This window comes from Arvicola amphibius, chromosome 9 (genome assembly GCF_903992535.2).
Source record: "Arvicola amphibius chromosome 9, mArvAmp1.2, whole genome shotgun sequence".
Lineage (NCBI taxonomy): Eukaryota > Metazoa > Chordata > Mammalia > Rodentia > Cricetidae > Arvicola > Arvicola amphibius.
Genome location: NC_052055.2, coordinates 40,419,239 through 40,441,579, shown reverse-complemented (window position 1 = coordinate 40,441,579; position 22,341 = coordinate 40,419,239). Strand labels below are relative to the sequence as shown.

General features: G+C 52.6%; 1 protein-coding gene across 1 annotated transcript in view; it reads right to left on the bottom strand.

The window, feature by feature from the left end:
* Positions 1-22,341, bottom strand: part of Zc3h7b (zinc finger CCCH-type containing 7B) — a 54,549-nt gene that overhangs the window by 9,522 nt on the left and 22,686 nt on the right. Inside the window, 21 exon segments of the mRNA XM_038344111.2 lie at positions 1,042-1,127; positions 3,844-4,025; positions 5,004-5,104; positions 6,446-6,651; positions 7,959-8,120; positions 8,497-8,596; positions 9,365-9,423; positions 10,213-10,255; positions 10,257-10,300; positions 10,303-10,335; positions 10,338-10,367; positions 10,370-10,504; positions 10,507-10,534; positions 10,809-10,999; positions 11,411-11,453; positions 13,893-13,949; positions 14,900-14,980; positions 16,520-16,678; positions 18,745-18,942; positions 19,065-19,098; positions 20,030-20,088. Of these exon segments, the coding sequence (XP_038200039.1) occupies positions 1,042-1,127; positions 3,844-4,025; positions 5,004-5,104; positions 6,446-6,651; positions 7,959-8,120; positions 8,497-8,596; positions 9,365-9,423; positions 10,213-10,255; positions 10,257-10,300; positions 10,303-10,335; positions 10,338-10,367; positions 10,370-10,504; positions 10,507-10,534; positions 10,809-10,999; positions 11,411-11,453; positions 13,893-13,949; positions 14,900-14,980; positions 16,520-16,678; positions 18,745-18,942; positions 19,065-19,098; positions 20,030-20,082 (2,025 nt within the window). The 5' untranslated portion in view covers positions 20,083-20,088.

The window sequence follows — 22,341 nt, the reverse complement described above, 5'->3', positions numbered from 1 at the left end:
CATGTGCCTGAGGCTTTTCTGAGGGGCAGGGTGGCAGGTTAGATAGTCTCATATAGCCCAAGCTAGCCTCAAACCTCACTAAGTAGCTAAGGCTGGCCTTCAGTACCTAATTCTGCCTCACCTTCCAAGTGCTGGGATGACAGGCACGCCTTACTGATCCAGAACGTTCTTACTAATTGCAGTAGAGAAAAATAACTTTACATTAGGGAACCGTAATCAAGCTACACAGTTAGCACCACTAATGGGACAGCTAGAGATGACATGCCTCCTGATGTGTAAGCTGAGACCATGGCTTTGCTTGTGCAGCAGGAGGAAACAGGCACTCCACCACACAGGGAAGGAGTAAAACCAGAGGCTTCGAAAATGTCAGTCATGAAGGAAGACAAAGACCCATGAAGGAACGTTTGAAATTAAAGCGGATGAAAAAGACATGCCAACAGAACAGTGTGTCACTTAGAATTTAGGGGACAGAATCTGAATAGTAGTGTTCTATCTATTATTACAAAATTTTCTTGTTATTATTTTATGTGTATGGGTATTTTGCTTGTATGTGTGTCTGCACCATTTGTGTGTAGTGCCTACAGAGGCCAGGAGAGGGCATTAGATTCCCTGGGACTAGAGTTAAGAGATGGGAGCCAGTGTGGGTTCTCGGAATCAAATGTGGGTTTCCTAAAAGAGCAGCAAGTTCTCTTAACTGCTGAGCCATCACTCCAGCCCCAGAACACCCTTTTAAAAGTGGTAAGGGGATAACTATCTGCAATTACTCCCAGATGGTTCAAAACAGAAACCCCCCAAAAATAGTGTGCACATTTATGTATATAAATGTATATATGTATGTGAAAATACACAGTTGCAGATGGGAAGCCCCTCCACACACACACACACACACACACACACACACACACGGATAACAAAGCAAGTAGTGAAATGTGAACTCTAGGGATACAGGAAGAGTGCAACTCTGGATCACGTCACAGTAAAAGGAAATGGACAGCTCCTGTGATGCCCATCCTCCCGCCCCCGCCACTCCCAGGGCCTTACCAAGCTGCTGCTGGCCTTCCCTGCATGGGCTTCCATCTGTTGCCAGTATTTCTTGGATTCCTGAACGATGTCTTCGTGGGTCATGCCTGTGGAGGGTGGAAGAAAACATGGGCCTTGGCAAAGGATGAGACACAGCACTCTTGGGATGCTGGGACGAGGTCCAAGCAGAGGAGTCCCACCCAGCCAGTCCCAGCCACAGAAAACTCAGGATCGCAGGAAAAAACTCCTCTTCTCTGGACCTGTTTGTTCTGTATCATAGGAAGAAAGCTTCCTGACTCCCAAGCCAGCATCCCATTCCTAGATCCAGCTGCTCGGCTCTTCCCAAAGCCCTTTCTCACTGGGGGCTCAGGCAGAATCCAGCTTGGCAGTCCCAAGGCCACTGTCTTTGGGGCTCACCAAGGTACATGGCTCTTCACTGCCAGTCCCAAAGGACAATGTCCCAGCATGATGGCTCCAAAGTACCAATCAGCTCCTGCTGTCCTGAATCTTGCCCTCCCTGTAGCTCCTTGGCTCCTAGTGCCTTCCTACAATCAGCTGTCTAATCATTTTGTGGCTGTGCTACAGCCACTCTGTTCACTGCTTACCCGGGTCACATACCACACTTGACGTCAGATTCTTGCTGGTAACCCCCAAATGCAATTTGACAGCCCACATCTCCCTTTGGACTTACAGCCTGCCACCTCTGGCTGCCCAATCAACATCACTACTTGAGGTCCAAGAGTCAGTTTGGAACCCACATCCCACACAGATCCCTGACATTAGCCCCCCATGCATGTTCCTGTACACCCCTCTTCTCAGAATATGGAACCCTAGTCTACTAAGGCACCAGGACTCTGGCATTGACCTTGATATAACTTTCCATTTAATACATCACATCTAGTCCGTCAACAAATCTTGCTGGCTCCACCTCAAAGTATACCCAGAATCTGACCACTTCTCTCACCTCTGCTACCACTACCTGGTATGAGCTACATCCTCCCTGGTGTCTCCGCTGATGTCCTAGTTCCTCCATTTTCCACCAAGCAGCTAGCATGGCCTGGAAACTGCCGATCAGATTCTGAAACTCCATTTCACCTAAAACCCCTCCTGGCATTGCATAGCAGATTTAGAGTAATGCCCACTGCAGTCATGTGTCATACCAACGATGGGCTTTTTTGTTCTGAGATGCTCAGTATTCTGAGATGCTGTAAACAGGACGAGGCTGCGCCAGCATCACAGGGCAGGCTTTTAAAAGCAACCGTCTTACTACGTTTATTTACTTTGTGTTTATGTGGTGCAGGCGGGTGTGTGGGCATCAGAGGGCAACTTGCAGGGGTTGGTTTTCTTTTACTGTGGGTCTGGGGATTTCACTCAGGCCATACTGAGTGGCATGCACCTTTATCTTGTGAGTCATCTCTTGGATACATAGTGAGCATTTTAATTTGTTTCCTAATGCTCTCCAACAATAAAGATGTAGTACAGCAAATCCAAGCACGAGCAACAGTGTTGTTCATTCACCCCAATTCATTGCACAGTCCGACCCATTATAATATTGTGAGACCGCTGTCCCTTGGCCCGCCACTGACTAAAACATCAATGCAGTATGGGACTATATTTCCATTTATGGCCAAGAGACTCTCAGACACTGGGACCCCTGATGACCTTGAGTCTCCACTCTGCGCTTTGCTCCGGGGATCTTCTGCCTCAAGCCCTTGCTGCTTGGATTATTCCCTGCCCTTGCCTAGTCAGGCCAGTTCTCACCGCTTTAGGAATGCTTTCCTCCCTCCCTCTCCCATTGCTGCCTCCACAACCAGCGGTGCACAACTGAAGTCAAAACACCACTGACTCAGCCAGGCACTATAATCTCAGCACTTGAGAGACGAGACAGGTGTGATCTCTGTGTTCAAGGCCAGCCTTGAGTTCCAGCACAGCCAGGGTTACACAGAGAAACCTTTTCCCAATAAAACAAAACAACAACAAAAAAAACCACACTTGACTCTAAGACATAGATAGCATCTACACTGATTGTCATATATACAAATAAATATATGCTCCACCCTGGCAACAAATAATGCTAATAAAACCATAACAGGCGGTAGAGAAAACTATGCATCCTAGGTCAGATGGAACCTAGGATTTAAATCATTTATTTTTATTTGCATTGGTGTTTTGCCTGCATATATGTCTGTGTGAAAGTATCAGATTTCTTGGAACTGGAGTTACAGACAGCTATGAGCTGCCACGTGGGTGCTGGGAATTAAACCCAGTTTCTCTGGAAGAACAGGCAGTGCTCTTAACCACTGAGTCATCTCTCCAGTCCCTGAACCTAGGATTTAGTTTACTTGCTCCATGTAAGTCCTCAAAAGTGAGGGTCTTCATTAGTTCATGGCTGGATACCCTGACAGAGAGGGTGCTCGGAAAAGCAGTTGGATGGACGGGATGTGCGAATATCTGAGAATCCACTTGCTGGACAAACAGAAGGAGGCATGGGGAGAAATGTTATTGGTCATTACCCAGGCAGCAGGTGGAGTTGCTAGAGCAGGTTAGGCTTTAAGGTCTGAGTCCACCAGGCTCTGAGCCTCACTCATTCTTGCTTTCCCATCTATATCTTGGCAAGGTCTAGACAGGGAGAGATCCCACAGCTCCCTGTGAGCAGAATTCTGTCTCTTCTGTGATGTCCAGGGTTCCTAGCTCTTCCAGGAAGCTCTCAGGAGCCTCCTGCTTCTGAACTCACCTGAGGTCCTCTACGTTGGCCATCAGGCCCTGACCTGTTCACTCCCAGCCAATTCCAAGCCTACTTCACCTGCTCTGCCTGTCCCTCACCTGAGTACTGCTGCAGCAGCCAGACCTTGAGCTCAATGAAACTATGGGCGAAGTGGCAGCTGTCCTCGCGCAGGCAACCATAGCGCACCTCATGGCGGCACACGTCGAACTGGAAGTGCTCTTGGAACTGACGGATCTTGGAGTACTTGAGAGAGGTGGAACGGACGATGTGCACCAGGCACCTGGCGGGCATATGGGACGAGCATGATGCTGACTATGGTCCCCACCACCCTCTGCCCTCCATCTACCTTTCCAGTGCCAAGCAAATCTGAGGAGAGAGCCTTCTCAGAGCCTGCTCTTGCGCACCTCCTGCCCTAGTAGCCCATCTCAGAATGTGGATGGCACAGGAGGTAAAGGGATCCTACACTCAAGACTTTAGTGCCAGCTCTGTTTTACTTGCGCCCCATCACAGACCTCTGGGGCCAGCTCAGCTTGCAACTGTCTACTAACAGGGAAACCCTGTCTCGAAAAACAAAAAAAACAAAACAAACAAACAAACAAAAAACCCTGTCTACTAACAGGTGTCAGACCCCACCTATTGACAGGTTGGGAGCAGGGAGGGCCCATGAATAGGAGGCATTGCCCCAGAGCTGGTCTTATACCCAGGAGGATGATAGTGAGGCACTTCCTCTGGGTGGGAAACTCAGTGGCCTTCAATGAACCCAACAAGATGGAAACAGCATTACTCTCAGGGAAGAGGAAACACAAGGCTGCAGAAGCTGGTGCTCCAACCTACAAGCAACCCTGGCCAGGCTGGGCTATAAACCCGGGACTGCATAACTCCAGGGCCTGACTCCATCCCTAACGGTGGAGCAGAACAGAGAACCAGAAGGAGCAAAGGCAATGGAGTCCTCCTGACGCAGCTCCTCCCATCCCGTCTGACACTGAAACCGTGACAACGGAAGGTGCTGGTTGGCCATATTTGTCTGCTGACCAAGCTCTTCCCAAGCCTCAGCTTTCTTTTCTGTACAAGGGGAGCAGTAACCCCTTCCCAAAGGGCTGTGGAGACCATTAAATACCCAAGACCACAAGACAATGATTGGACAGTAAGTGTTCAACAAATGTGGTTCCTATTCTGTCCTTTTTGGCCGAGGCCTTTCCTTATCTGTCAAGGAACCGCCCCACCCTTGTCTGGCCCTCGGCCCAGCTGCAGGACTCACTTGTTATTGTAAAAGCTGTGCTTGGCAGCCAGGTTGGAGCACACAGATGGACAGTCCTTGGTGCCTTTGCTGATGATCCGGGGCTTACTGTCGAAGCAGATCTGTCCGGGGAGGGCATGGGCTGGGACCTTCACAAGGCCACTTGGGGAGGGGATGGGGTAGAACTCCACAGTGGCTATCTAGGCAAGGTTCCTGTAAGCCCTGCCCTAGGTAGGGGGAGTGTGGAAGAGAACTCAGGCTCTGCGAACCGAACCTCGGGTCTCCTCATCACACAACTCCAGTGCCTGGGGCAGAAGTTACTCCATGCCCTTGGGCCTCAGTTTTCTCAACTGTAAGCTGTGGATAATTAACCTGCTTTGTCCCATTGGTTCACTGTGCAGGCCACAGAACGGTAGAAATGAGTTCAGTAGCTCCTGTCTTATGGCTGTGAGCTATGATTCCCAAGCCAACTCTTCCCTAAAGAAAGACAGCACAAGTTTATCTGCTCTAAAGGTCAGCAGATTGGGGTGGGTGGAGCCCCACCAAACCCCTCCGCCTAGGCCCTTACTCCTCAGAGATGAAAATTACACTGTCTCCACTTTTAACAAGCTACAGAGCCAAGACTAGGAAAGGTTGGTGCACACCTTTAATCCCAGTGCTCAGAAGCAGAGACAGGTGGGTCTCTGTGAGTTCAATACTAACCTGGTCTACATAGCAAATTTCAGGCCAGCCAGGGCCAAATAGTGAGTCTTTGTTTCAGTATCCCCTCAAAACAAACAAACAAACAAACCCCTAACATTTGGATCTACTAGGATCCCAGCTGGCCTGGGAGAAAATGAAGAAATTTGGGAAGGATGGCACAGCTGGGTCACTGACAGGAAGCAGAGCAGGCACGGCCAGCCTGGAACATGGGTGAAGGGCAGAGGGAGAAGCAGAAAGGCAGGCCAAGGACACCTTGCTCTAGACAGCTAAGGTAAACTCACTATACCATTTGGGGATGACACTGGACAAGCTTCTAGGTCTACCTGGCCCCAGGAAGTGTGGGGCTCGTCCTGGGATCTGGGCTTAGGCGCTGGGGCTTGGAGTGCAAGTTGACTTGGCCATATGGCCCTCAGGCTCCACCTCACCTCAAACCCCAGCATCGCCAGTAAATGAGAACAGTATCTGTGTGCTGGAGCCACCCAGGAAGTATGGATAAAGATCTGAATCCTGGCACATTACGGGATTCCCAGGAAGAACAGATGGGGTCATTACTGTTTTCTTCCTGGCTTTGGTTTTCACCTTCGTAGAATGAGAAGCCAGACAGGATCTGGGTTCTAATAGGATCCCCAGCCACGCCTCACCACACCCACAGGCTCCAGGGCCAACAGCTCCTACAACGACTAATTGACCAGAGGCACAGCCCAGCCTCGAGCATGCCTGGGACTACTGGGGACTGATGAAATGGTTGGGCAGGTGGGTACCTCACAGAGGAAGGTGAAGATGCCCTGGTGCTCCTTGAGGAGCTTAGCAATGGTGAGGCTGCCTCGCTTGACACCCCCTAGAGGGTCGAAGAGCAGGTCACGGTTGAGGGTGCCCTTCCGCTCCTCTGTCCACACGTCAATCTCCTCTTGATGGTAGGCGAAGGTGCAGTTATCCCCATACTTACAGTCTTGCTTGTTAATCATGTCTGCAAAGAGACAGTAGGACACATGTTCTGCCAGGTGGGGGAGGCAGCCCACAGCACCTGGGACTCACTGTGGGCAGCAGGACTCGGAGCCACCAAGACAGAGCACTGGTGGCTGATGACCTCCCAGAAGAATGTTTTTCCCAATACCAGGCCCCAGTACCTCTATGCTTAGCACCTCCACACACCCCCACTGTGTCTGTGCACGTCAAGCAAGACAAAGTGTGCCAAGGGATTTGTAGAATACGCACATCTCCATAAAGAGGAGGGGGTTTAGGATTATTCGCCAGGGAAGTGACTAACTGCATGACTAGGGTCAGGAACACGGGCCACAGGTCTCGAAGGAGTGGGTTGCATCCTCAGCTGCAGAGGGAGAGGGAAGTGGTACAGGAAATGGCTTCCAAGACCTGGGCCATCAGGCTCAAAGGGCAGAGCATGTGCCATGGGGTGGGGGGCTGTTTGAGGATGGGGAATGTGGATGTGTGCATGCACTGGCCTTCATCCCAGCTTCAGAGACGGAATGGTCTAGGAGGCCTGTGTGTGCGGCTGCCATGAGCTGGGTGAGAGCACAAGGCCAGAGCCATGGTGGACTCTCAAAACTTCTCTTTCTTTCCTACAGTTATCCTGATATCTGGTGTTGAGAGCAGAAGGTTTAGTTTTGGTTTTGGTTGTCTGAGACAGGGTTTCTCTGTAGCTTAGGAGCCTGTCCTGGAACTTGCTCTGTAGACCAGGCTGGCCTTGAATTCACAGAGATCCACCTGCCTCTGCCTCCCAAATACTGGGATTAAAGGCGTGCGCCACCACACACCGGCAGAGAGCAGAAGGGTTTTTATGCAGATGTCTGGTGTTGAGGTCAAAGTGCCTGCAGTACAGATGTGCTTAATCTCATGGCTGTTCAGGGAAACTAATAAAAAACAAATAAGGTCTATTCATTGCTAACCCAATTTCTAGGAGCTGGAAGTGAGGACAAGGAAAATAGTGTGATCATTAAAAAACTGATAGTTGCAAGCCTTTCCTATGTGTTTTCTATGGACTCTTCCCATCCCTTTGGGAATATTGTGGAGTAAGAACCTGGCTGTCTCTGGGCTGTGGGAATCTCACATGGGATGGTACAGGCTGTCACATGGCTCCAGGTCCACAGGACATCCTGAGTGATCTCTGTCTTTGGACAAGGCCAAGAGAGGAGAGGCTGACTCTCAGGCGGGCCCAGGGCTTTATCTGAGCTCCCTCATCTTCTCCTGTGGCCATTCTGCTGTAGGCCTGGGAGGAGCTAGACCTGGCTGGCACCAGCCCCGCTATGGTCCACTCACCTTTGCACAGGTAGTAGGAGCCTACAAAACTGGTTTTGGTGGGCCGGGGCCGGATGCGCTTCCAGATCTGGTCCTCCGAGCTCCGAAGTCGGCCGAGAAGGACGTCCCTTTTGCACTTGTGTTCGAGGCCCTCGCGGTAGGTGTAGTCACCAGCCCTGGGGCCTGTGGACAGGGAACAGGGATGCAACTCGAGGACAACCCAACACCCTCATCTGGGTCACTGTAGCTCCCACTGTGTCTCCCCTGGGATGTTCTTGCTGGGAAGAGAGAGGACTTGGGAAGCCCTCCAAGGAAGCCACCACATGACTGCCCAACAGGTCTGGGCCTAATAATGAGTCTGCTCTGGATTTGTGAAGGTGGTGCTTGGCGGGGGGCGGGTCCTCATCAGGGCCCACCCCTTCCTTTCCTTCAGGGGAAGGCCTTGTTTTCCTACATGAATCTCCCACTGATAGACAGGTACTTTTGGTCCTGGCTTCCACATTCCTGAGAGTCCCAGCATCTCCAGGGCAGAGGGGTGCTGCTGCATATGTGAGATTACCTGTTTTGGGGTAGCATAGCTGACAGGCCTGCTTGAACTCATGGGTGGCAGCCAGAGGGTTCTTGATGAGCAAGGCGGTGTTGGGCATGGAGGGCTCCGGCTATAATGGGAGGATGTTGGCCATCTTGGGCCCTGAGTGGTACCTGGACCACCAGGGCCAGCCAATGCAGTGGAGATAGGTATGTTTTTGACCCCCTCCTCCAATCTGTCCTACCCAGTATCAGAACTGTAGCCTAAGACCCTCCTCCACATCTTCCCAGGCCTTGTATTCGTGGTACAAGGGGACTCTTGTACCACAAACATCAGGGCCTGCCTCTGAAGCCTCTGGGCTTAGGCAGGACAATGAATAAAAGCCATCTTGGCCCCAGAATATTTCCTTGAATTAAAGATCAACTTGAAGGTAGAGAAATGCCAGTAGGCTTGTTTAAGGGCTCTACCCATGCTCTTCCCTGCAGGGTTCCAGAAATCAAGACAGGAAAAGTAGACCCAAGGAAAGCCAGTGATTTTTCTAGGGCCACTCAGCTAGCATCTAAGCCGAAGTTGACATACACGCTGCTCACTCGTGGTTTATTTGAATCCAGAGCAGGCTGAGCCCAGAGACAGAGACATGATAATACCAGGGCCATTACTTACGGCTGCTCAGCCTCCCCCTCACACAAGAGGGTAAGGAGTGCCCAATGTGTGCTCTCTGCATAAAGCATGGAGGAAGGGCCAGGAGATCACTTGGGGCTGGTCTATTCTGAGGGTGTCCCTCTTGGAGAATGTAGCATCTCACCAATGCAGAGGGCTCACCTTACCCCCAATCTGGGGCTCATAACCCCAGGATGAGTAAGAAGCCTGGTCTGGGATCCCCACTCAAGTTACTCACAGAGGGGGCTGGCTTCTGAGGACTGCTTGGAGGACGGTGGTCCTGTGAGCTGGTCTCTTCTAGGAAAAAAGACACGGAAGTCATGTGCCCTAGCACTGAGGACACGAGGGGCCTTTCTGGGATGCCCTGTACATTGATTTCTACGTCAGAGAAGCTTCATGGGCCCACCCTCCTATCTTCATGGTCACAGCCCTGGAGCAAAGAGGCTCCAACATGTCCACCCTTGCTTATGCTTTCTGAGGCTTCCTGCTGCCCATGGGAGAAAGTTCAGACTTGTAGCTTGGCTCACCCACATTTCCCCCAGGACCCCTGCTCTGGACCTCAGCCATCCATGATCCTCCACCATACAGACCCTATGCCTCCAAGCCATTAGGTCCCTCCAGAAGGAGTCCCTGGTTCCTCTCTACCCCTGCCATCCCATGGGTCCCTCAGTCTTGAGTGCCCTAGACGATCTCTGACCTCCAAAAGCCAACCCTATAAAGGCCTGCTCAATTTCCTATGTCTCTGGCTCCCAGCCCAGAGAAGAGCCAAGGGAGCTCAGAACTTTGCATCAGAATCATATCCATGGGACCTGAGTCTGGAGGTTCAGGGCTCTGGAGGCCTGGGGAGAGCACCAGATGGAGTCACTAACACAGCTCTACTGTTTGATCTAGAATGAAGACACCCAGCCTGAGACTCAGGCTCCGACAGTGCTGAGCACAGGAGATAAGACAGTGTGTACTGCCCTGGACTATGATGGGGATGAGGGTATGTGCTTTGCAGGCACAGAGCTGCAGAGATCAGAGACACAGAAGCACTGGTCAAGGGAGTAGGAGAGAGAGAGAGTGTGTTACCCACCAAGGCCTCACCTATGAAGGAGTCAGGCTTGTCCAGGGAGCCTCGGGCTGACCCCAAAGCTGTCAAGGGCATCTAGCTGAGCCTCAGAGTATGGTAAAGATCCAGGGGGTCCAGCGTGGGCCCTGGAGAGTCAGGGCATCCAGCACAGAAGCAGCCAGCTTCCGGAGGGGTCCATGACAAGGCCAACGGAGGCAGGAGGCAGTGGGCTGGACACAGGGATGGAGCCACCCACTACAGGTGGCAACAGTGGGTGGTCCCCACCAGGAAACACAGGGATCAGCTGAGGCAACTCACTAGGCACACACTGCCAGGCAGGCCACCCTGGACCAGAGACTGCAAAGTGGGGACAGAGTCAGAGGTCAGAAGCGAACTGACCATCCAGCTGTGGGGTGGGGCATTCTAGGAACCAGCTAGTCCTCCATAGCCTTGCCTTAAATGCTCCAAGAAGAGGCCCTGGCTCTCTACTCACTCCTCCTGGGGTCTTCTCTGAAGACTCTGGCAAGACCCCTCTATCCTCCCAACTGTGATGTGAAGCTGGGGCCTTCCCCTTGCCTCTCGTGAGCGACAGGTTAGAGGCACAGACAAGAAGTCAGGCAACATGGCTCACCAGAGAGTCCAGGAGGGTGTCCAGTTCCGGACCAAACACATCCGCATCTGAGAAGTCGTCGAGGCCCTCAGTGCTGGGGAGTGTCCTGCTGCTGTCCAGGGGGGCCAGTAAGTCCAGAACGTGAGGGAACAGGGGCATTGTGGGCGTGGAGGGGAGCAGGGCCGGGGAGTCCCGTAGGTCCACGTAGCAGTCTGTGGAGGGGGTGGGCTCAGTAGCTGAAAGGGCCCTGTGTGGTGGGGGTGTTGCCTAGTCACTAAGCCAACACCTTCCCTCCTTCCCCAGTTCCACGGGGACCTGCTTTCCCTATTCCCTGCCCCAGGCCCAGAGCTAGTCAAGGAAGGAAGATAGCCTGGAGCTGGGGGGTCCTCATGGCCCTGACTCCATTCCAATACATACCAGTGTCCCCCTTCTCTCGGGCTAGCAGTGCCCTCTTTGAGCACTTATTAGCTATAACCTGGAAGCCCATGAACAGAGCAAAGAAGCAAGGACTCTGAACTGTGGTACTCAACAGGGGCAGGCATAGGTGAAGGAAAGGACAAGCTGAGGAAGTGTCCCTTCCTGTCCTGCATTAGGTGTCCCACTCGGCAGAGCTGAGACAGTACCTGTCTCGATGTCATCTATGGATCCCAATCCGTTCGACGTTCCCTGTGGAGAGGAAGGTCAGGTGACAGCTGGAGGATGGGATGCCCCAGGGCCCACATGACTAAGCCCACGGCCACTCACTGAGGAACGAACACCTACCACACTTGTAGCCCGGCTTTTCAGTCAGGGCCTGGGCAGGCTTGGGTTAGGAGAGGTGTAGTGTAACTAGCCTAGCAGGTGCACTACAGGGCGCAGTGGTCCCAGAGAAGGGCTATACCTCTGGGTCTCAGTTTCCTTACCTGAAGTCCTAGCCATATCCTCAGACAAGGGTTTTGGTTTATTTTGTTTTTGTTTTTGAGACAGGGTCTCACTGTGTAGCCCTGGCTGTCCTAAAATTCACTATGTAGACAAGGCTGTCCTTGAACTCAGAGATCCACCTGCTGGGATTAAAGGCTTTGACAAGGGTTTTACCGAGCCCCTCACCTCACAGATGGTTTCTAATTCGAAGACAAAGGCGTACCACCTCCCAGGCTCAGCCCCCAGCCTCACAGGAAGCTTCCTTCCCTCAAAGGAGAATGTTATCTGAGGTGGAAGCCAATCCCCATTACGTAGATGAAACAGAATTCAGAGGACAAGGAGCAACCTGGCCAGTAATCAGAAGAGCCATTCCCTAGACCCCAGGCCTAGTTCAGGAGAATCTGAACTCTGTGGCTGTGTGTGTTGGGGTCACAGTCTGAGAGCATCCTCTGGGCTGGGGGAAAGGCTGGAGCTTGCTCTCTGGTTTGGCCAAGTCACGCACCCTATCTGGACTAGTTTCCTCGTTTGTAAAGGACACAGAGCCACACTGTCCGGAACTGTTACAGAGACGGAGCGCAGAGGAGGCCAGCCGCACAAGCAGCTCTCTGTACTCATCACGAGTGTAGTGTGTGCTGTCAGGAGGTCAGCTTGAGAAGTCAGCTCTCCAGCCTCCCTTTCTGGGCCCCAGTGAACTCCTCTGCCTTGTTTCAGCCACAAGAGACACAAGTCACTCCTCAACCCTGAACACACCCCCTCTTTTCCCTGATCCCTTCACCATCCAGCAGAACCTTGTGTGTCCAGGATGACCCTGTCTCCTTCCTGTTCTGTGGAGAAGGCCCAGACTCTCAGCATTAGCCCCTCCCTAAGGGCGGTAGCAGAAGTCATCCAGCACCCTGCCTCACCTACTGTTTTAGCCAACACTCTGTGAGATGCTCCGCGGCTGCTGCTCTTGGGTCAGTGTAGGGCTGTCTGACTAAGGCCTGCCTTGAGCCTGTCCGGTCTGTCAGTTCTTTGGGACCAGGCATTCTCCTGGCCCCACCCCTGAGCCTGTCCTCAGATCACACAGTGAATACGTGCACATCTGTTCCCTGGGGTGTTTGTACACCACAGATAAGTTGCTCAGATCAAGGCTGCCGTGCCGATCGGGGAGCTGCTTTTCCCACAGTGCGTACAGACAGGAGTTGAGGGGAAAACAAAGGAGGCCAGGGATGAACACCTCTACGGACAGCTGTCATTCTCCCCATCAGTGCTGCCTAGGCCCTGCAGGACAAGAGTGACCACCCAGCCCTCCTGTCCTGGCTTTTCTCTCCCTGCCCTTTTGCACAGAACCCCTACTACTAATAGTCACTTTGCAATAATGGCCTAAGATACCCAAAGGCCCGAGGGAAGGGGCGGAGTGGTCACCTCAGAGATGAGCCCCTGGTGCCGAGTAGAATCTACAGGATAGTCACATGTGAGATCTGGCTGCTGTGTTCTCTGTGGGCTTCTCCAGCACCAGAGTCATTTCTCAGGATGCCCTCAGAATCTGACCCCCAACATGTGCAAACTCTCCCAAACCCTGAGGAACTATACCAGTGGAGAGAGCCCCTTCCTCTCCTGACTATAGGGCCTCTGCTCAGGCTGCTCTCTCTGGCCTGTGAATCCCATTCCCTCTCTACCAGGCTGAACCGCTTCCCAACAAGGAGCCCACACAGCCTTCCTTCAGCTTGCTTTCTCAGTTCTAGCGCCTTGTAGAGTCTGAGCTCTGCTTGTGAGCACTGCCCAGGCCACCCACTTCTAGGCACACAGGTGGAGTGACCAACTGGCCAGAGAAGTGACTCCCATGCTGGAGAAGCCCATAGGGCACACAGCACCAAATCTCCCATGTGACTGTCCTGTAGATTCTACAGGATGCCAGGGGCTCAGCCTAGACACCACCTGCTGCCGGTGTCTATGCTCTCAGGTGGTCCTTGTACTGAGGTAGGCCTCGCCTTATCCTCTTCATGGGGAGTTCCACTCTGCTTGGGCTTCCCACAGACCTCCATAACTGTGACCAGTCCTGACCTTTGTGGATGAGGTTCGATAGATTGATAAGGAAATGGGTTGGTGAAAGACACGGTGCTGTTTGGGGCCTTTGTAGTTCATGGCCTGAGCTCTTAGGATGGATGGAGAGAGACAGACTGGTATGAAGTTGGGGAAGCATTTGGGGTCCTGGATCACGCCTACCTGATCTGTCACGCCAGTCGGGGTACCATTACTAAGCAGAGAAAATGTTTCCAATTCCTGCCAGAGATTGGGGAGAGGTGGACAGAGATCAAGAATGTGGAAACAGGCAAAACATCCCACACAGTCAGGACAACACAGAGACCCTGACACCAGCTGTGGGGTCTTCGGTGCCACCCAAGACTCCCTACCTGCAGACTGCCGCTGCCACCTGCTCTGGCTCCCAGGGTCACATTGGGCTTTTTTTCTTTTTTTTTTTCTTTTTCTAGTTTTTCGAGACAGGGTTTCTCTGCAGCTTTTTTAGAGCCTGTCCTGGAACTAGCTCTTGTAGACCGGCTGGCCTCGAACTCACAGAGATCCGCCTGCCTCTGCCTGGCTTTTTTTATCTTTTTATTTTTTATTAATTCCAAGTGTGACCTGGACTGAAGATCTAAACATACACATTCCTATGATGTGCCAGGTGCCATCTCGTATTTTCTCGTTTTAGTCCTCCCATGAGCCTCCTGAGGTGGGCCTAATTATCTGTCTTCCAGATGTGGAAACTGGTGGAAACACCAGTAACATGTCCAAGGTCAGGCCAGAAAAACTTAAGCCATCTGTTCTGGGACACGCAGTTTCCAGACACACGGCAGGTGACCTATGTGGACATGAAGGAGTCCAGCAGACACTAACATTCAGACAGGCACCATGAGGGCAGCATTTGAGAACACAAAACTGAAGGGCGCCAGTGTCAACTTGGGCCATCTCCAGGGTGGTTCAAGTCGTGCAGGGCAGCGGACGGAGGTGTTTTAACAGCTGGTGTCTAAGGTAAGCTGGGAGCTTTGGCTGTTCTTTCCGCTTCCCCAAGGTCCTGCTACTCATTCCAGGGCTTTCAGCCAACAGGGAGGAAGGTCACCTGCTGTCATCCCCTCTGTCCTTACCAGGCTCTGGCTACCTCACTCGGGATCCCTACAGTGCCTAGTCCCTCCTTCGCACCCCACTTCTTTATGCCCACCCCAGCTCCCACCTACCTGGGGTCTCTTATATGCCTTCCGCACCCGCAGCCCAAGCTTCTGAGCCAGCTCCTGACCCAGCTGAGTGACATTTTCATCCTGTGGAAGGCAGGACATGGGGTTAGGTGGGTTAGGTAGCCCCGGTGCACACGGCTGTGCTCCTGGACATCTCATGTGGCCCTGGGATGTGACAATGGCTTTCCAAGTCACTGCTGGGAACAGTGGGGGAGGCAAAGGAATACATTTGCTTTTATCTTTTTCCATTTTATCTCTAAGACAGGGACTTGCTACCTTTGCTGGGGCTGGCCTTGAACTCCAGGGATTATGGGTACAACCCACTGTGCCAGACTGTAATTTTCATTTTCTAGTGGTGCTAGAAATATGTCTCTGTGTGGCCCTGGCTGTCTGAGCTCTCTTTGTAGACCATGTTGGCCTCCAGCTCACAGAAATCTGCCTGCCTCTGCCTCTTAAATGCTGGGATTAACGTTTCTTTATTATTAATCTCTTTTTCTTTGTAGACTTGGGGAAGAAGCCAGAGTCTTGTACATCCTAGGCAAGTGCTCTACTATGGGTCACACCGCCAGCCCTTAACTATTTATTTCTAGAATTCAGCGAGTGACAGTGAGTGCAAGAGGCCCTGGTTGCTCTCACTCACTCCAGCCTCAGTCTCTCCCCGGGGGAGCCATGCTGCTGGTCTGACTTTTCCCTCCATATCTTTTCTAGAAAGACCAGTAAAGAAGAGAACAGGAGTCCCTGTACAGCCAGCCACTGGGCCAGAGACAAAGTTTCTAGGAAGGACATTTTGTGGATTCTACACTGTAGTTATACCTGATAAACATAAGTGCTAGCCGGGTGGTGACAGCGCACGCTTCTAACCCCTGTGCTTGGGAGGCAGAAGCAGGTGAATCTCTGTAAGGTCAAGGTCAGTCAGCTTGGTCTACAGAGTGAGTTCCAGCACAGCCAGAACTACACAGAGAAACCCATCTCGGGGGTGGGGGGAAAAAAAGGAAGTGCTTGGGAGTTTGAGAAAGTAACACACCTGGATCCCAGGATTGTTTTAGTCAGTCACCAAAGGGCAGTGGGCCTTTTATTTATTTATTTATTTAGTTAGTTAGTTCGTTCGCTTTTTCGAGACCGTGTTTCTCTGTGTAGCTTTGGTGCCTGTCCTGAAACTCGCTCTGTAGACCAGGCTGGCCTCAAACTCACAGAGATCCACCTGCCTCTGCCTCCTGAGTGCTGGGATTAAAAATGTGCGCCACCACCGCCACCCAGCTGGGCAGTGGGTCTTGATGTGTGCCTGTGTGGACTTATAAAGTGACCAAATGGCAGAGTGAGGCACATACCGTCTTCAGTGACTAAATCACGAGGGGCGACATACGTGTGAGTGTCCAGCAAAGCTCTCTGGTCATTCCTCTTTGTCACTTCCCCACCCAGCGACAGCCCAACACCAACATCTCTTCATCTCGAAAACGTTTGGCAGCACAGGGCTGTTGGAGGCTGAGGGATGGTATATACCTACACTGCAGTTTTACCCATGGCGACACACAGTCCCAGCTCATCAACCTCCTACGACTCAGAAGTATGTGGTGGCACGGAGCACTGGAGGGCCAGCACGCATGCTTGGGAGACAGGACTCACGTGGGGAAGGGCGAGGGAGCACCGGCTGCTGCACTCATAGGCCTCTTTGTGGCGGCCCAGCTCATTGAGGGCGCGCGCCTTGCGGAACAGCGCCCGGATACTCTCTCCGTCCAAGCCCAGCGCCTTCTCGCTGTCCTCCAGCGCCTTCTCGTACAGGCCCTGCGGGAGACGACAGCGGGGGCCCGCCGGTCAGCGCCTCTGACCCTGGGCACGGACAGGCCCTGCGGGAGACGGCGGGGGCCCGCTGGTCAGCGCCTCTGACCCTGGGCACGGACAGGCCCTGCGGGAGACGACAGCCGGGGGCCCGCTGGTCAGCGCCTCTGACCCTGGGCACGGAAAGCAACCTCACTTCCCTAGGAGGAACTGCAAAGGGAGTGGCCTCGGGGACCGGGCTGAAGAGCTTCAGGGCAGAGGTCGGAGAGAGAGAGGGCAGCGTTCACTCTGATGGCGTAAAGATGACAGGCTGATGCAGGTACTAGCAGGACACTGGGTACAGCCGCAGCAGTGAGCCTGCTGGGTGACACAGCTGTTGACCTGTCTGTCCTTGGCTTGGAACGTCATGGACTAAGAATGACAGTAGCCCCTCCTCACAGAGATGCAATCAGGGAGAAAGGTCACCCCTGAAATTCTAACAGTTCATCTGGGGTGGGGCTGTGGCTGAGGATGCTTTCTGATGCTGTTTGGTTGTGGCTATGACTGTGTTTATGGGTGTCTGTGCCTAGGAGTGTGCATGGAGGAGCCAGAGGCCTCCGTCTTATTTTTTCAGACGGGATGTCTCAGTGGACCTGGTGTCACTGACTGAAGAAACTGGCTGGACCAGCGGTTCTCAGATGTGGATCCCGACCCCCAGGTTGAATTCTCTTCACAGGGGTTGCTTAAGACCATCGCAAAACACAGGTACTTACATTATGATTCATAACAGTAGCAAAATTACAGTTATGAAGTAGCAACAAAAATAACTTTATGGGGGCTGGAGAGAGGGCTCAGAGGTTAAGAGCACTGGCTACCCTTCCAGAGGACCTAGGTTCAATTCCCAGCAACCACATGGTGGCTCACAGCCATCTGTAATGAGATCTGATTGGCATGCAGGCAGACATGTAGACAGTGCACTCACAAATAAAAAGAAGTAAATTAGTTAATTAAAAAATAATTTTAAGGGGCTGGAGAGATGGCTCAGAGGTTAAGAGCATTGCCTGCTCTTCCAAGGGTCCTGAGTTCAATTCCCAGCAACCACATGGTGGCTCACAACCATCTGTAATGAGGTCTGGTGCCCTCTTCTGGCCTACAGGCATACACACAGACAGAATATTGTATACATAATAAATAAATACATATTTAAAAAAATGATTTTAAGTTTGAGGGCCACTAGAGCATGAGGAACTGTATTAAAGGGTCACAGCATTAGGAAGGTTGAGAAGAACTGAGTTAGACAGCGAGCGCCAACTGATATTATATATAAGGAGAAGGGGGTGAATGTGTGTGTGTGTAAATATGTAAGTACATGTGTGTCTATATGTAGGCATCTGTGTCTGTGTGTGTATATATATATGAGTATATCTATATGTATATGTGTGCATATGTACATATGTATGTGTTCTGAGAATCAAACATCAAACTCAGGTCCCTTGTGCTTCCAAAGCAACAAGGCAAGTGCTTTACCAACAGACAGAGCTCCCTCAGCAGGCACCTACATGGTGCACAGATATACATGCAGGCAAAACACCCATATACATAGAATTAAAATATAAAATATTGGGCTGGAGAGATGGCTCAGCGGTTAAGAGCACTAACTGCTCTTCCAGAGGTCTTAAGTTCAATTCCCAGCAACCATATGGTGGCTCACGACCATCCATAATGAAATCTGGTGCCCTTTTCTGGCCTGCAGGCATACGTGTATACATATAAATAAAAATAAATAAAAAAACCAGTCATGGTGGCACACACCTTTAATCTGAGCACTTAGGATCAGAGGCAGGTGTATGTGTCCCTGTGAGTTGTAGGCCAGCCTGGTCTACATAGAGAGTTCCAGGGTAGCCAGGGCTACAAAATGAGACACTATCTTTAAAAAAAGGAGAGAGAGAGAGAGAGAGAGAGAGAGAGAGAGATAGGAGGAAGTGGAGGAATCAAGCCTAGGTTAGGAGCATGCAGAGACATGGTGAAGGCAGGGGGAGGGGGTGAAGAAGGGAGTAGGGTAGGGGCGGGGAGAGGAAAGGGGGCAGGCTCACCATGGTGAAGTAGCAGGCCGCTCTGTTGACATGCAGCTTGCACAGCAGTTCCCGGGGCAAAGCCACCTGGTCAGAGGCAGCGTAGTCAGCCACGTTCAGCCCTTCCATATACTGCACCAGCGCCTGCTTGTAGTCCTCCTCCCGGAACAGGTCGTTGCCCTCAGCAAACAAGTTCTGAACAAGCTTGAGCAGGAAGGCCTAAGCAAGGCAGGTACACGGGACCTCAGCAGGTCTCCATCCAGACTAGCTCAGTTACAACCTTCTGCCCTGAACACGAACAACAGCCGTCCCCTTCACCCACCCACCAAGGTGACACTTACCTCATACTCTTCTTGCTTTAGGGGTAGTGTTGACCTGGTAGGAAAAAGAGACATAGGACAGTGTGAGCCCATGGGTCCAATGCGGAGCCCCAGGGCTGGCACTGAGGTTGTGCCAGGAATAGGCTTCTCCCACTTAGACCTCAGTCAGCTGTGGCTGAGGTACAAGGTGAGAGGGCTGCACGAGACCCCTCAGTTCTGATGGAAAGACTTGCATTTTCCCCAGGCTCGCCCAGCCAGCAGCTGGGCTCTGCCTGTGAGCTCGGCCCTCTCCTCAGGAAAGCGAGACTTCAGGGGTCTCTAACTCACAAAGGCAGAGTAGCCCTGGCCAGGTCTAGGAAGCCCCCAGGCCTGGGAAAGGACAAGAGGAGAATAATCGGATTCTGGTCACGGCAGAGGCAAGGGTGGCTGGTACGGGGACAGAAATGCTGCTAGGAAATTAACCCCTACTCTGCAACCACGACCTCACTGAACCAAATCTGTACCTCAGCCCAAGGGAGAGTCACAGAGTCCACCTCAGGTGCCCTTGGTCTGGGAGGCTTTGCCCGCCCTTCTGACCTAACTCAAATTGTCGGCACCTGACCCACTGACAGCCATCAACCCGTCAGGTCAGACACCAACAAGTCACTCAGGGCCAACAGCTACGGCTCCGTGTGGAAGAGGCTCTGGAGAGCTCGCACCTGTCAGGCTGGAGGAAGGGCGGGGCTTGTCTCCTGGTCCCTCACAGAGGGTAGAACTGATGCTCCATAGGATAGAAGATGCAGAGGGTGAGGGGAGGATGATATACTGGATAAGACCCAGGGACAGGCAGGACAGGCAGGCCAGACACATGGACTTGTGGAATTCATGACCTCTGCCTTGCTGGTCCCATCCCAGCTCACCCCATCTCTCCACACCCCAGTACACACTGAGCAGGGCTCAGCCAGGAGGAAAAGGAGAGCCGGCCCCACTGCCCACTGCCCACTTACTGGATGAACTGTAGCCCCTTCTCGATGTCCGCCTTCCGTTTCTGCCTCTCCATCAGTGTCTGCAGGGAGAGCAGAGTCCATCAGTCAGACAGCAAGGGCAGAGTGGACCAGGGGCGGCTGATGTCCCTCCCCCACCTGCGGCTGGCTCTTTCCCTCCCACTCATCCCACTGGAGAGGTCTGAAGGGTTTTTGTTTGGTTGGTTGGTTTTCATTTTTTTGAGAAAGGGCTTCCCTGTGTAGCCTTGGCTGTCCTGGACCTCGCTCTGTAGACCAGGCTGGCCTCGAACTTAGAAATCCACCTGCCTCTGCCTTCTGAGTGCTGGAATTAAAGGCGTGCACCACCACCACCTGGCTGAAGGGGTCTTTAGAGTGAGAGACCATCTCAGGACTACACAGACCACACACCATGCTGCTATCTTGCAGACCCAGGACCCACTGGCCTCATTTGTGTGATGAGCTTGAAGGGCACAGGTGAGGGCCACCTGTCCAACACCACACGATGGCTTGGGACACCTCAAGTTCAAAGGAAAAACCTTGTTTCCCCACTGAACGCAGTCATCTGTGCCCCCAGGGACAAGGGGCACAGGACCGCCAAGGAGAAGGAACACAGAAGTGAGAAGGACAGCTGGCCGGCGACCGTGTATGTGAGGGCACCTGGCACAGGGCCTGCCCTTAGCTCCATCAGGGTCCTGGTCACCCTGACACACGAAGGGAAACTCAGCTGTGGTCCTGAGGTGGCAGGAAGCTAAAGCCACACTTGAACAGTATGTGCTTTCTTTCACGTCCACCAGCAATTCTTTCAGGCCACTAGTGAGTCCTAGTGATGGCTGCCTAGGAAGAACGATGGTGTGAGCATCCTGCCTGGGCCTGGGCCGGGGCGTGGAGCTCAGCCCAGGAAGGCACTGGGATGTGGGAGTCTATTCCTTCCGTCCTCTCCATGGCACATCTGTAGCTATCGGTCTTCACCAGTCAATGAGGGAGTTTGGGGATCTCTCAGCTGATGGGGACATAATTGTCATCCCTGGGAGTCCCCGTGTGTTTTTATGGAGCACTGACACGCGCCCACTACCCGTCTGGTTGGACTCAGACCTGGGTGTGAGCTCAACATTCACACTTACTATGACTTTAGGTAATAGGGCTGATGGCAGATTCTGCCACATTGACTAGCATGAGGGTCTGGAAGGTGACAAGTGCCGAGTTCCTGATACAGATAATAGTCAAACACCATAGGAAAATGTGTCACCACACATTGCCCCTCCCTCTAACAGGACACTCTACATCGTGGTTCTTGGGTCAGATACCTGGCTGCAATCCAATGCCATGGCAGGAGGCCAGCCATGATAGCTCTGGCTTCTCAATCAATCTTTATTCTCCGTTTCTCTGTCTGCAGAATGAGCCCCTGCACCCCACTCTGCCCCTGTCACACAACCCTGCATCCTGCTTTCACAGCTCCCTCAACCCTCCCGGCCTTTGTGCAAAGGCTTTTCTCCTGCACCAGTCTCTCTGGGGTCCCTGAAACAGCCCCACCACCCCTCACTCATCCAGTGTTGGCCAGGAACCTGGGTAGCGTTGGAGGGTCAAGGCTTGTTCTGGACGTACAATTGAGCAGGGAAGGCAAGGCCATGCCAGTTACCACGCAATGGGGCCCAGTCCCACGCAGGGGAAGCCTCTGTGGGCACCACATGGCAATGGCATGGTCTCGACCCATGTTTGCTGAGTCCCCAGTGTTTGGACCTCGTTCATCATCTGACCTCTGCCCCTCCTTACCCCCTATCCTGTACTGTTCCCAGATACTGGGCAAATCTTCTCACTGTCCCTCAACCTTCTCAAGTACGCCCCGGGGAGGGTTTTTCAAATTCAGACATTTGATCCTGTCTGACCCCCGCCTGTTTCCAGGGCTATCCCACAGTTTCCCCTTTCTTCGGCCAATCAAGATGTCCTACACTGAGCCAGGTGTTGTGCCGCATGCCTGTAATCCCAGTACTCGGAGCTGATGAGACGGAGGCCAGCCTGACCAACCTTCCTGAGTCCATGGCTTCCGGGAAACCCCAGCAGGCAGAAACACTTCCACATCAGGCTTAGCCTTGACATCCCAGCAGACTCAACAAGGACACAGTGCCAACAGGTAAAGAATTCCCGCCTCAGAGCTAAGAGCAGTCTTCTCTGTTGACTGACTTTGATGCCTCTTATTCTTTTCTCTAGCCTTGGGAAACAAAAACCTGATACTGGCAGAAGCCGGGCGGATCTCTTTGAGTTCGAGGCCAGCCTGGTCTACAAGAGCTAGTTCCAGGACAGGCTCGAAAGCTACAGAG